Here is a 14,395-nt window from a genome sequence, read left to right on the forward strand (position 1 = left end):
CCTTTCACTCGCTCTTCTCTTTCACTCGTTTTCACTCGTTTTTCTACCCTCTTTAGTTTTTCACCTTTCTGCGCTTTTCTGCATCTCTGCTCTTTTGTGCCTTATTTCTGCTTATTTTCCCCTTTTTCCTTTATTTCCTTTATCCCTTATTTCCCCGCCACTGCTGCCCCCGCGGCCCCTCCCCCTCAGCACGACCGGCCCAATCCAGCTCCCCCCTGCTCCCGCCTCCCAGCTGCCCAGCCCTCCCCAACCCCAACCTAATGGCGGCCGCTGCGTGGGCTCGCAGCGGACGCGCATAGCGGGCACGCTGCTGGCACACCGAAGGCACGCCAAAGGCAAGCCTGTCTGCGCCCGTCTGCAACCCGACCGCGACCAGTGCCAGGAACCCTGGTCCTCCACCTCACCAACGCTACGACCCAGTGGCACTCCACACACTCAACCCAGGCCGCAACAACAACTGCAAGCTAGCATCACCAGCTGACCCCCACGGACCCTTCAGCTTTCACCGCTGCCGGCACACCTGCAGCACCGCCAGGAACATGGACCCAGCACAACCCACCCGCAAGAACACAACCGAACCAAAGACCCTGCACTGCATCCTCTTCAACGTCCGATCCCTCCACAAACACGCCACCGAAATCTGGGACCACCCCGGATGTAGCTTTCTTCACCGAAACCTGGACCAACACCACCTCGGGACCGGACATCGCCATCGCCATCCCCCAAAGATACAAGATCTCCAGGAAGGACCAAGCCACCCGCCCGGGAGGAGGAATCGCCATCATCCACAAATCCAGCCTCCACCTGAGCACACTCCCCGATGAGCCCACAGAATTGATGGAACACCACCACTTAAAGATACTGGCCAGCCCCACCTCCATCCTCTGTGGAACCCTCATCTACCGACCCCCTGGACCCCGTAGACCTTTCGCCAACTCCATCATGGACATCATCTCCCCACATGCCATCGCCTCCACCAACTACACCCTGCTGGGAGACCTCAACTTCCACCTCGAAAACCCATGGCAGGACTTTAACAGCTTCCACCAAGCAAGAGTAAAGTATTAGTCTGCTCCCAGTGAGTGGGAGCAGGAAAACTGCTCCCGCCGGCTGGGACAGGATTTTTCATCTGGTTTCCTGCCTCCTACTTGCATTTTTAGCTGCTCCCTGCGTGTTGGAGCAATGCCGGATCCTGCTGGAGGAGGGGGCAAAGTGCCCTGGTGAGCTCCCGGGAACCCAGCATCAAGAGGTCAACCCCTTGGGAACTGGGTACCTGGGGGCCGAAATCAGGCTTAGGACAGGGGCAGTGCGACCCCTACTCTTTAGTTAATAAAGTGAAGAGGTCCAGATTTACCTCTTTGTAGTCTCATCATCTTCTCTTCATGAGGATTCATGTTATCACAGATTTGTGGATGAAGACGCTTGGGGAACAATCACATTGCTGAAATTACATGCACACACGGTCACAGGAGACATTACCTTGTGTTCCTTTATGTAACTGTAGTGTAAAATATGCACTAGGCATTAACCCAATGAGGTAGCATTTATTAGGTCATCCTTCAAACCCTTCTGTAGAAAGTACATTTTTGGCTAAACTGTTGACTCGTCTTGGAAAAAATGAGGTATTATTATGGAATAGTTTTCACAGAAATTAAACCTCAATGGGAAGCAGTTACAAATATAAACTGTCTAGTGGGCATGGAAACCGACAAATAGTTTTTAGACACTTGGAGCTGGAAGTTTAGCAGCACCCTATGTCTGAAAGCAATACTAGCTCGCGCAGGAGGTGAATAGCTGGCAGGGACCGCGGAGGCATTCAGGCTCCCCCACAGTCCAAGGTGAGACTGGGTGCCCTAATGACCAGGCCCTGGGGGATGGGGTCCTAGGGCCAAAATTGGTCAAGGGAGGTGGAACATGCGACCCCCATCCCCTATTAAAAATCAAACCAAAAAAAGGCCGGGCCCTTTGGGATGCGGCAGCTGCTAGAAGCCATGCTCCCTTTGTGAACCAATCAGCTATGGGGTCTCCTGGCATGCACCTTGTTAGGGGGTGACGTCCCCTTGAATGCAGCGGGTCCTTGGTGGTTAACAAACCCTCCTGTTACCTTCAGTAGGTCCCATACAGTGGGATTGCTGAGAGGTTGTCGAAGGCCCACCCCCTTTCTCCACCACTCTGCAAACACGCTTCCTGGCAAACTATTTGTTGAGGGTTTAAATCCCCTTGGATGCTAGGGGGCCTTCGGGGCCAAAGAACCTTTCTCCAATAGTTATGAAATATAATTAAAAACAAAAGTTACTGGGACGTTAGAGTTAGGCTCAGATTTCACTTGTACAAAATCATAGAACTTCAGAAGTTATAGTTACCTAAGCTAGCTATAACTTATGTCCCTGCAATGCATTGTTTATGACATTACTCAAGGCATGGTCAGTGACCTCACTGATGACATTTCAAATAACAACACTGAAAACATCATCCACACAACCACTCACACACCCTCTCATACCTCTATGCAGCCTCTCGTACATCCACTCACACACCCTGACAACAACTCATATACCCATTCACAGACCCACACAACTACTCACACAATTACTCACTCATCCATAGATCTACTCACACACCCACTCACTAACTCATGCAGCCACTCCCACAATCTCTCACTCACTCATGCAGCTACTAATACAAACAGTCACTCTCCCATACAGCCACTCACACAGCCACATACTCACCCAAACAGCTACTCACACACCCACTTATTCACCTACACAACCAGTGACACACCCACTCACTTACCCATACAGCCTCTTAACACAGCCACTCACTCAGCCAATCAAGCGCTCACACACTCACTGACACACCCATACAGGCCCTTACATACCCATTCACACATCCATACAAGCATCCTCACATCTGTCCACTCACTCATATAGCCATTTAGACAGACACTCACTCACCAATACAGTCACTCACATAACAACTCACTTTACCAAACACCCATTCAAACAGACAGCCACTTATACACCCAGTCACTCATCAATACAGCAATTCACTCATCCACTCACTCTATATAGTCATTTACATACCCACTTACCACCCATTGAGCCACTCACAAAGACACTCACTCACCCATACAGCCACTGATACACCCACTCACTCACTAATACAGCCACTCACACATCCATACAGCTACTCTCACACCCACTTATACACCCATGCAGCCACTGAGACACCCACTCAAACACGGATTCATACAGTCACACAGCCACTCACATAATAAATGTTTGAAATAGCATCACTCATTAGTAGTACAGAAAATATACTATTTAAACTTTTGAAGTACCTTGGTATATATGTTTAACATTCATAAACTTTTAGAAAACACTCACACTCACTGGATGATTTCATCAGTGATGTCATTTGAGATGTCATGAATGATGTCATCAGCGAAGTCACTGACCATTTTATGATGAGTGATGCAATATGTGCGGTCATAAGCAGTGCATTGCTGGGCCTAAGTTATAGTTAGCTCAAATAACTATAACTGCTGAATTTATCTTCTTTTGTACAAGTGAAATCTGAGCCTAACTATAACATCCCTGTAACCTTTGGCTTCTCAGCGACCCAAAATGCCTAGGGGGGGTCAGGGTATTCCTACCCTGCCCCTTAATTTTGTTTTAAAACAAATTGGGTGGGACTCTGCTGAAGCTGAGTCCCAAGATGGCTGCCATCCCTTCCTGGCTGAGGTGTTGACAGTCAATCACATTTCAGCATGGGGACTGTCAGATTCTCAGAGAATTCACATCCCTATATATAAACATATATTTTTTTTAATTTTGCAAAAACGACTGAATGTATTTAAACCAACTAAAGGATTCTTTCTAGACTAGGAGCTACGTTACTGCCATAATTTGGTGCAATTCTATCCAGCAGTTCAGGCTGTAGTTGTGACTAAAATCTCAGTGGAAATTATTATGGGGAACAGACTTTTTTTGACCCGCCTTTTTTCTCAGTCCCCACTTGATGGAAAGTTTTGTGGAGATTCGTCAACCAGCGCCAAAGACAAAGGAAGTCAAAATACGCTTTTCCGAAGAAAACATGTTCTTAACTATAACCACCTATAGGCATCCGGCAGTAGCTAACATATAGATATCTATGAGACCTGATTTATTAAAGAAAGCCATACCTTACTTCTTCGAGTACGTGCCTTCTTCGGTGCCGGAGTGGGACGGAGTATGCATCAAATTACAGCGTCTGCGGTTCAACGCTGATCACGTAACACTAGTCGCTTGTGGCTCTACCGTTGACCGCTTTTTGTTGGAGGAACATGGGAGTGCTAATGGTGGAGCCCCCAGAGTTGGTTCCAGGATGAGGACTAAGGATGACAGCAGATGGGACACAACGACCTCGGAGCAGGCGGTTTTTTCGACTGCCAGCATGGGGTTAATGGTTCTCCTGTTTAGAAATGCCTTACTCGGGAGACTGGAGCCCTCTGGTGACTGGGCACCGCGAACGCCAACGCGGATGCGGTGAGGAATGTTCGGCACACGCAATTTATCGTTTATTGGTCTCCTCCGACCCCATGTTTTTTGTCCATTCATTAACTTTCATTCAGTGCTATGCGTAGTCAAAGACATTCAGGCTACCTTTTTCTATTTTTTCGCTACGAGACTCTGACTTATGCTCACTATATGCATTGATATTTACTGGCCACGGCTTTAAGAGACACATATGCTGACCATCAAGATCCAGGCCCAGGACTGTGTGTTTCTCGCTCTAGCGCATTGTGGGAGTGGAAGTCCTTTCGGGGATATGAGTTTGCAACGGGAAGCCAATATTTTGTTGAATAACTACACACTTTGTGTTTCCTTTAAAATCCCGTTCTGCATCTGTTAGCATTACGTCTCCCGGCCTCATTTGCTTAAACAGTCATATAAGTGTGAGCACATTTGGACGTAGAGTGACATCTATTTCTGTAGCTCAGCTTTCATTCCTCTAACATTGTTGGCCTCAGGGTTATTAGAAGTAGCGAGTAGGGCTCTAAGATGCTTCTACGTTTACATTTTTTAAAATAGTCACAAACGCTTTAATGCATTTAAATTGAATGTAATTTTGTTATTTCAAGGGCTTTGTTTTCTAGAGCGATTGGTGCCACTGTTCAAATGTATCAATGATATATTTTCTCCCACGAGACGACACTGATGGGATTATCCCGGACAATTGTATTTACACTCATTAATCATTTTTAATGCCATAAATGTGTTGAATTACTAGCTGCACTATGCGTTTCAGAAAGGAGCATTTTTGCAGATCTGTAAAAATGTCACATATCTATACATGCTTTAAGGGCAATAGTATTTCTTTGCTGTTTATCAAATGCCTTGTTGGGGGAAGGGCTATATATACTTACAGGTTTAGGGCACCAATCAGATTGAAAAGGCTTCTGCGAAGCCGAAACGCGTCTCTCTAGCCATGGGGTCGGGTGAGACCTGATTTATGAAAGAAAGCCATACCTTACTTCTTTGAGTACGTGCCTTCTTCGATGCCGGAGTGGGATGGAGTATGTATATATATATATAGAGAGAGAGATAGATAGATAGATAGATAGATAGATAGATAGATAGATAGATAGATAGATAGATAGATAGATAGATAGATAGATAGATAGATAGATAGATAGATAGATAGATAGATAGATAGATAGATAGATAGATAGATAGATAGATAGATAGATAGATAGATAGATAGATAGATAGATAGATAGATAGATAGATAGATCAAAATGTTTGCAGTGTAAGAACTACATGCTTTACCACCTGCTCTGAAACCTTTAGATTTTATGTTGCCTTTTCCCTTATAGTTCCACATCGTGAGTAGTGTGGAACAAAATTCCCATGTTGGCACCCACAATTATATGATGTCCAATGCTCTAAGAAAATGAGTTTCTGGGTGCCTAATTGGCGGTCACGAATTTCTGGTTGAAAACTCCTTGGCATATTTACATTGGAAAGGGCTGTGCCACCACATGACATTCTCCCTAGGCATATGGTAGCATTTAATGTTCACCTCACCAGGTGGCACCTTCCCCTTCCCTCCCTCACCCTGCTTCTAAGAAGAGCCTTGGCAGACATTGACCACTTGCTCCAAAAGGTGCTAATTATGTGCATTAAACTACATTGACTTTAGAATTCTATACTGAATAGAGTAAGAAAATTTGGCAATCTATTCCAGATTCCGAGAAGCTAACTCGTGATTGTATGAAATTTATTGTGAGTATATGGCTGGTTCAGGAAATTTCAACTATCCAAAATCTCAGCATGGAATCTGGCATTATCTAAATCCGGGCCCACTGTATTTGAAATGTATGTGATACTTATTTCTTACAATATTAAACCTTCTGCAGGCTGATGGTACGCTAGACGTTTCTGCATGAAATGCAAAGGGTGAAAACTTAGATTTGGTTTTCACCAACACAGAATATGCTGCTAAAAGGTATGCACAGAATCATTGCCATAGAATATCTTCCAGCAGTTTTGACAAGGAGCCCACAATTGCAGAGTATGGAAGAATGATGATGTTATGTTCAGTCCTGTGTCTAACATAAACACATTTAAACCTAAAGGTGAGAGCATTCCGGTCACAAAGATCCCCCTGCCGAACATCAACAACTCTGTTCCATGGAAAATCCACTGTGAAGAGGATTACAAAAAGCATGTCTTATTCTGTGGGACAGAGCTCATACAAACAAAAGCATCGGGTATGGAACCTGCAAAAGCAGTTGTTCTTCAGACTGGTGAGTTCATAGAATCCATTACCATTCCTTCTATCATATTGCAATGAAAAGCTGTACGTCACTATACATTTTGACTGCATAAGTTAGAAAAGGTATACTACTGATACTTTGGGCAAATGCAAATATGTTTATTATAATTTAAATTAATCTACTCCATTAACGTATGGAACACAGTTTCCTTATTCTTTGGTTATATATGTAAACTCCTTCCAAGAGACTATGGGCCTCATGTAGGTAAATAAATTTTACCGGTTCTTAAATACCGAGCCGTACCGAATCGGTAAATTAGAATCGGTAAGTTATATGTAGGTAAAAATTCGGTAACAGTTACCGATTCGGTAACATTCGGTAATCACGAATCGGAATTCACCGAATCGGTAAATACCGAGGTGGTATTTACCGAATCGGAAAATACCGAGGTGGTATTTACCGAATCGGAAAATACCGAGGTGGTATTCACCGAATCGGAAAATACCGAATCGGTATGTACGGATTCGGTAAATAAAATCACATGACTTGACGAAACAGCTAATCCTGTGCAACGACAGCCCACCCAACCAGGAAGTGCCCACACCCAGGCAGGTGTACATAATTAGCCGAAGTGGCCACACCCAGGCAGGTGTACATAATTAGCCGACCCTGGAGAGGCTTGGAGTGCAGAGGAGAGGCAGGGAGCCGTTGCATGTGCGAGCGGGTAAACGAACAGCATGTCCAGCCAGAGATCACAGAAAGACGGAGGGGAAAGGAGGAGGAAGCTGAAATTTAGCCCCAAGGAACTCCAGGTGCTGGTGGAGGAGGTGGTGAAGCAGCACCAGAAGCTGTTTGGAAGGCAATCCCTGCAAGTGCCTGAGGCGGAAAAGCGCAACATATGGCTGGCCATCCAGGCGCAGGTCAATGCTGTGGGAGTGACCCACAGGGACATTGAGGTCCTCAAAAAGCGCTGGTATGACCTGAGGATTGTAACCAAGAGGAAGATGGGCGACATCCAGAAGGAGGCCAGCCAGACCGGAGGTGGAACCAACAGGGCACCTGCCCTCACCGAACTGGAGGAGCTGGTGGCGGCCACAATCGAGCAAGAGAGCGTCGTGGGTCTTGGGGACGCCGACAGCTCTGCCAGAGCCGCAACACACCAAGGTAAGACGAAAGCACAGCAATGTAGCCCCCCCTACCCCTATCCCACATCCCCCATTGTGAAACGAGAATCACACTGCAGTCCACACGTGTCAGTGCAGACAGGCAATGCATTCCGGGAGATGTAGTCAGGGCAACACTAACCATGACGTAAATGTTACAGGGCAACAAGGCATGTCACGCACTCGAGGCACAAGGAGACAGAGGACATATTGGAATGTGAAATGATTGATTGTGACGCTTGCAATGCAGCCCTTCGGGGACACTGAGCCAATGTTGTATTTCTGTCCACAGATGTGACATCATGCAGGACAGGGCATGCTGCAGGAGAGACGGCACACCGGCCACATATATCACCTCTAGCCAGCACAAGTTCAGACCAGGGAGCAGGCCCACTGGCAGCCGCACCACCAACACAGCCAGCCTCGCCGCACCCAGAGCCAGCATCACCTCACCGAGAGCCAGCATCACCTCACCGAGAGCCAGCATCACCACAACCAGAGCCAGCATCGCCACTCATGTTCGAATCACCGGCCACATCTCCGCTTGCAGGTGTGAGAATGAGGAGGCGTCCAGCAGCCAGGCTACGAGCCTTAGACACCTCGTCAGACGACAGCATGGGCCCAGAAGACCGCACCGGGCCCCAGGAAGGGAGCCATGCCACTGTGCCCCACACCTCACAGGCAGCACAGACGGGAGCAAGAGGGCGCCGCAGGTCGCGTGTCCAGAGTCCACCAGCACCCACTGACGGCCATGGTGTCTTCTTGGGGCTCGAGGGCCAAATGTTGAAACAACAGCGCCTGCAATCCAAGGCAGTCATGTCAGTCCAGAGGCACATGCGGGTGATGAAGACAACATTAGTCAACATGGACAATAACATTAGCGGCATGGCTGCGGGCATTCGGGACATGTCCCAGTCAATCCAGCAGTTGTGCAGCACATTAGATGCTGACATCGAAGCACGGCGCCGGGAACGCCAGAGAAGGGACACTACCAGCAGGGCACTCAACCGTCTGGCAACTGCGACTTCTCTACTGTGCCGGCGCTCTGTGACGATGCAGGAGGGCCTAACACAGTGCTGCAGCGACCTGTCTCGGGGGATGGTGCAGGTGACAAGTGCACTAGGGGTGCTATTGACTAGTCAGGCGTCGACAACTGCTGCAGGGGATGCTGCGGAGAGCATCGACACCAGCAGCAGCATCACACCCCCCGTCCCAGAAGCACGCAGGAGCAGCAGGCGGCTTGGGGTTGGCTCTAGTGAGGATGCACAGGCCGTGCAATCCACCACTGCAGCGCGTATGCGCAAACATTGATGTAGCCCTGCTAAGCCACTTCCCATTGGGTGACGTAACCCTGGACATACTCCTTGTATAGATGGTATATTGCCTGATTGGCCTGTTCATGTGTTCATGGCGTGGTGCCACATTAAAACTACGTCAGGACTTCTCACAACTCGCTGTGTCCCCTCACTTACTCAGAAATAGTTGCATGTGATCTCTGCCCGTCTCTCTCTCCCATCGATTGCAGTTGGCACTCTAGCTGCGTTGCCCTCTGGCTGGCCTGACTCATCCTCGTTGTCCTCAAAATATGTTAGTTCCACATCTGTACCTTTTTTCGTGGCAAGGTTGTGCAGCATTGCACAGGTGGCAATAATCTTGCAGCAGGTGATGGGTTTGTACTGGCGTGCGCCTCCGCTCTTGTGCAGGCAGCGGAACCTGCTCTTCAGTAGTCCAAACGTGCGCTCCACCACATTGCGTGTTGTTTTATGTGCCACGTTGTATCGTCTCTCACTCTGGGTTGCTGGGTGTAGGTAGGGAGTGAGGATGAATGACCGGCATGCATATGCACTGTCGCCTGGATGAGTAAAAGGGAGCCATCAGTAACATGCCTCTATACACTATGATTTGCAGGTTTCAAGGGGCGTCACTGTTACTTACCTAGCAGGTATCCCTCTCCGAATTCTCCGGCACTCAGTCGTGTGTAGATCCCACTATTCTGGAAGATGTAAGAGTCGTGGGTGCTCCCAGGAAACTTTGCAACAATATCTGTGATGATGTTCCCTGCATCACAGATCACCTGCACATTGATGGAGTGGGTGGACTTCCTGTTCCTGTAGATGTGCTCTGTATCAGCTGGTGGACAGATTGGGATGTGTGTACCATCAATACAGCCGATGACATGGGGGAACTGTGCCATGTGATAAAAGTCTGTTTTTGTTTTCTGCAGTGCAGCCTGTGTGTTTGGGAAGCTTATGTAGTGGTGCATTCTCTGCATCATGGCATCCAGGAACTTCCTGAAGAAACGTGACAGGCAACTCTGGGATACCCCACCCACCGCAGCTATCACCACCTGATAACTGCCGGATGCCAACAGATGTAGGCTGCAGAGCACCTGCACATGTGGGGGTATGGCGTGCGCCCTTCTTATTGGATGGTCCAGGAGTGGGTGTAGGTCCCTGATTAAGTCCATGATGGTTTCGGGGTGTAGCCTGTACCTCTCATGTATCTCTGCATCAGTCAGCTGGAATAGTGTGATGCGCTGTCTGTAGATTTGTTCCTCCCGTCGCCACACCCTCAGTCCTGCTGCCTGTAGACGTAGGCGCCTTGCAATGACGTACATGGCGGCCATGTTGTCCACGCTGTTGCATTTTGGGATTGCCTATATGCATTGTTGATGGTTACCACCTGCTTTCAATCCGTGTTAATTACCGACTCTTATTTACCGATTTTCCTGGATTTCTTAATTACCGAGTGCTCCTACATGTCATTTTAAATTTTACCACTTCATATTTACCACTTCATGTTTACCGAATCGTTAATTATGTATTCAGTAAATCTGATTCGGTATTTTGGAATTAGGTAAATATGAATCGGTATTTACCGCCTCATATTTACCGAAAAGTGGTTTTTGGACTCCTACATCTCACTTGTCTGAATACCGGTCGGTAACGGCATATTTACCGAAAATAGGCCGTTACCGACCGGTATTTGGCTACCTACATGAGGCCCTATATGAGTAAATATTTACTTGAAGACAAGATGAGTCTTTAAAAATCTCTTTTGCTTGAATTTACTTCTCCAGGATCATGACATAAGAATGCAGGATGATTGTTCTCCACTTTCACCTCCTGGAACCCCTGGATCATTGCCTACTTTGTATTGTTTACGCTATTAATTGACCTTTGAGAAGAAATGTGTTTTAGAGCTATCACAACATAATAACTGCGGGCCAAACTAAGTGAAAATAACAGGGAATAAAACCAACAAAAATTTAAATAGAGAAAATTATAATTCAAAAGGAAAAATCTGTACTATGGGCTCGATTATGAGTTTGGCGGTCTTACTGCCATACTGCAATGGGCCCAAGTACATTGTTGAGTCAGTGATCTCTCGTCTGCCGTATTACAATGTTACCGCTGGCCCAGTGTGGTGTTTCTGATGGCAGGGGACCGGCACGGGACATGGTCAGCAATATACATTTTTATTTCACACGTGTCAATGCAGGTGTGTACATTTTGACAAATCTTGGAAACTGTTGAATATCTTTCACTTATTTAGAAGATGTTCAATCTTGTACTGCTTTCACTTTATGTTGACCCATATATATTTTGTGATAACAAATCTTGAAGATGCCCCCATGAGGAATTTAAGATCAATTGGAAGGTCACACAGCCAGCATGGTGGTAATTACTCTACCTCTTTCTTACTGAACGCCTCTTTGAAGTCCTTATAAAGATCTGGGGTAGGTAAAAGGAAATTCTGTCTTTAACACTTCACAAGTTAAGACCATTTCCTGTTTCCGACCTTGAGGTGGAAAATACTTCATATCATCACACGAGGGAGAGAAAGCAATCTTCTGCTCCATCCAAACGAGCTGAGGATTATGCTGGAAAACCCAATTGGTTCCTAAAATCACTGGGCAGGTAGGGGCATCAAGGGAGATCAAAACTTATCTTTTCGATATGTTCATGTTCTAGAGGAATCACCAAATCTGTTGTTTCATGACAAACACCTTGCTTGAACAGAACTTTACCATTAATTCCCAAAATGACTCCTGCTTTCTCTGGACTGGACTCTCTGAAGATGGCACAATGTTGACGAGGTGAACTATGACTCAATTACAAGAAGGATAAAACAAAAGACAGTGAGAAGTGAGTAAATATACAGACATTTACATCAAGATGATATATATCAGATATGGAGCTACTTACCGATGTGAAATGCTGCATCACTGTAACTAGCCCCCAGCCAAATCAGGACGCTTGTCCAAGAACCGACAATGAAATGCCTGACACTCTTCAAAAAAAGTTGAGTCCTAGTCTACGATGTAATAAGGGGAAATACAGAGCAAGATACAAAAACAGGTTCTAAATCTTCAAGGCTAATAGCAGAGGGAAGTCTGTGAAAAGGTCCTTAGGTGGTTGGGGCAGCATGCATTGGACACAACTCTGGAAGTGTAGACTCCAATGCCCAGTTGTTCATCTTCCCCAAACAGTATACTTCATGACATGTATATGGTGTCTTGTGGAGAAAATGTCACTTGTTCCTTTGAGTCAGGTTGGAACCTGAGTTTACATGTTTTTCCCCTTTTGGTTGGTTATCAGCATGTACTATGGGAAATGATCCTTCCAATCCTTCCCTACACGAGGCACAGTGTGTCCCCCAATGACAGAAGTTAACACCCTCAAAAGAAACACAAAATTACCACCTGCCAGGCCCCATAGTAGTCTTTATACCAACCATGAAATTGTACCATTTGTACCATGAAAAATTATCATCAGGATCGATGCATTTTCCCAACATTTATTTTGGCCTGTGTGATTTGTCACTTCCTTACACCTGATTTCCATGTTTTCTGTCTGGGAAAGATCAAAGAATGTACTGGGCAACAGAAAAGGGACACACATAAAACATGAGTTAATTTTTCAAAGTACACTTTACCATGTAAAACATTCTCTTAAATAAAGTCTACAAAATTCCAAGTGTCATATATATTTGTAATAATATATCCTTTTAGGATTCAACACAGCGAAGGGTGATTTGGTGAGGTCTATTCTCTACTCAAAGCCGGTTGATGCCAAACTCTACAGAGATGCAGTCAGATTCCTTCTCGGTCTTCTGATATTGTCCCTTATTGGATTCACCTATTCAGTGATTGTGCACACAAGGCATGGGGTAAGTGAAATTTCAGATAAACATTGCATCTTTCACAACACTTAAAGGTAATTCTTTTCCTAATCTAGGTTTATTCTATCTCTAGTCATCTTGACAGCCACAACTGTTCGGTTGCTACTCGGACCAATGCCCCATGATCCTATACCAACAAAATACAAAAAGCATAATACATCCTGTTTCATAACCCAGACAAAGACAAAGCAGGTGCCAAATTGAGGGTTTCTAATAAATCAATTATTAGTCCATTAACTCACAAATGACTGTTGACAGTGGCTATCTTTCCTACTGCATAATGGTCTATGTTTTTATGATGAACATTACTATTAAGTATAAATCTCATTCCAGCTATAAATCATGCTTACAAAGTGATATATTTTAGGCCCTTCTTACAACCTGGCAGTTCTTGTTCTGACATGACAGAGACTGATTTGAAGTCTGCAGAAGGGATGAGTTCCTTAATCGTCTTTATGAGGAGAGCTTGGAAGCTACAGGACTTATTAACTTACTGGTTGTGTTTGACAATTTTAAATTGACAGTGGTTTGTGTTGCATTTTTGCATTTTGTTTGTGAGATAATGATACTTTTTAAGCCATCTTCATACACAAAGTCAGACCCTTATTCTGTGTCCTGGCCAAAGGCGTTAGATGTGATTTTTAAGAATTTGTTTTGTTTTCCTGTGAGCTCATGTCTAAGAGTTGTTTGACTCTCCAAGAGTCTATGTTTTAAAGGAACACGTTGCGTTGCAGAATATTTTCAACAAAGTATATTTTTAGCTCCCTGAAGCGATTGAACAGCATAGGGGACAGTATGAATCCTTGAGGGACTCAAAACTCCAAGCACAGGACTGCGATGTCATATCCCAACACCAATACAAATAGTTTTCGAATTGACTAGAAGGAGCTGCTTGATTATGTAAAGAATATGAAGACACATGCTATATAGTTTCAAAGACTACGAAAACAGGCTTTGGCAAAGTAAATAGGTCTGGCAGTGGCACACTGGGGCAATGATGATTTGTTTTCTACATTTTTTATTTTAAATTAAGTTAAAAAAATGAATAGAGAAGAACCCTAGACTGCCATCTAAATGTGTCACCATACATTTCTAATACAAAATAAATACGTAACAAATTGAAACAATATTCACTGGAGTGTATGTTTTAATAGTGATCTTCTGATCTTCTTTTAAAGAAAAACAAGTCTTTTATTGTGCAGTGCATTTTGCAATTCTGTTTGTGAAGCTGACAAGAAGATACAATCAACCAACTTTGGGGCTTGAGTTTGTCCGCCATCCTGGTGTA

General features: G+C 45.4%; 1 protein-coding gene across 1 annotated transcript in view; it reads left to right on the forward strand.

Annotated features, from left to right (window-relative positions):
• Positions 1–14,395, forward strand: part of LOC146788637 (putative cation-transporting ATPase 13A5) — a 452,938-nt gene that overhangs the window by 155,143 nt on the left and 283,400 nt on the right. The window contains exons 10-11 of the mRNA XM_085635829.1: positions 6,620–6,790; positions 12,938–13,095. Of these exons, the coding sequence (XP_085491955.1) occupies positions 6,620–6,790; positions 12,938–13,095 (329 nt within the window). The remainder of the gene's footprint in view (positions 1–6,619; positions 6,791–12,937; positions 13,096–14,395) is intronic.

The sequence above is a fragment of the Triturus cristatus genome, chromosome 11, assembly GCF_964204655.1.
Source record: "Triturus cristatus chromosome 11, aTriCri1.1, whole genome shotgun sequence".
Classification (NCBI taxonomy): Eukaryota; Metazoa; Chordata; class Amphibia; order Caudata; family Salamandridae; genus Triturus; species Triturus cristatus.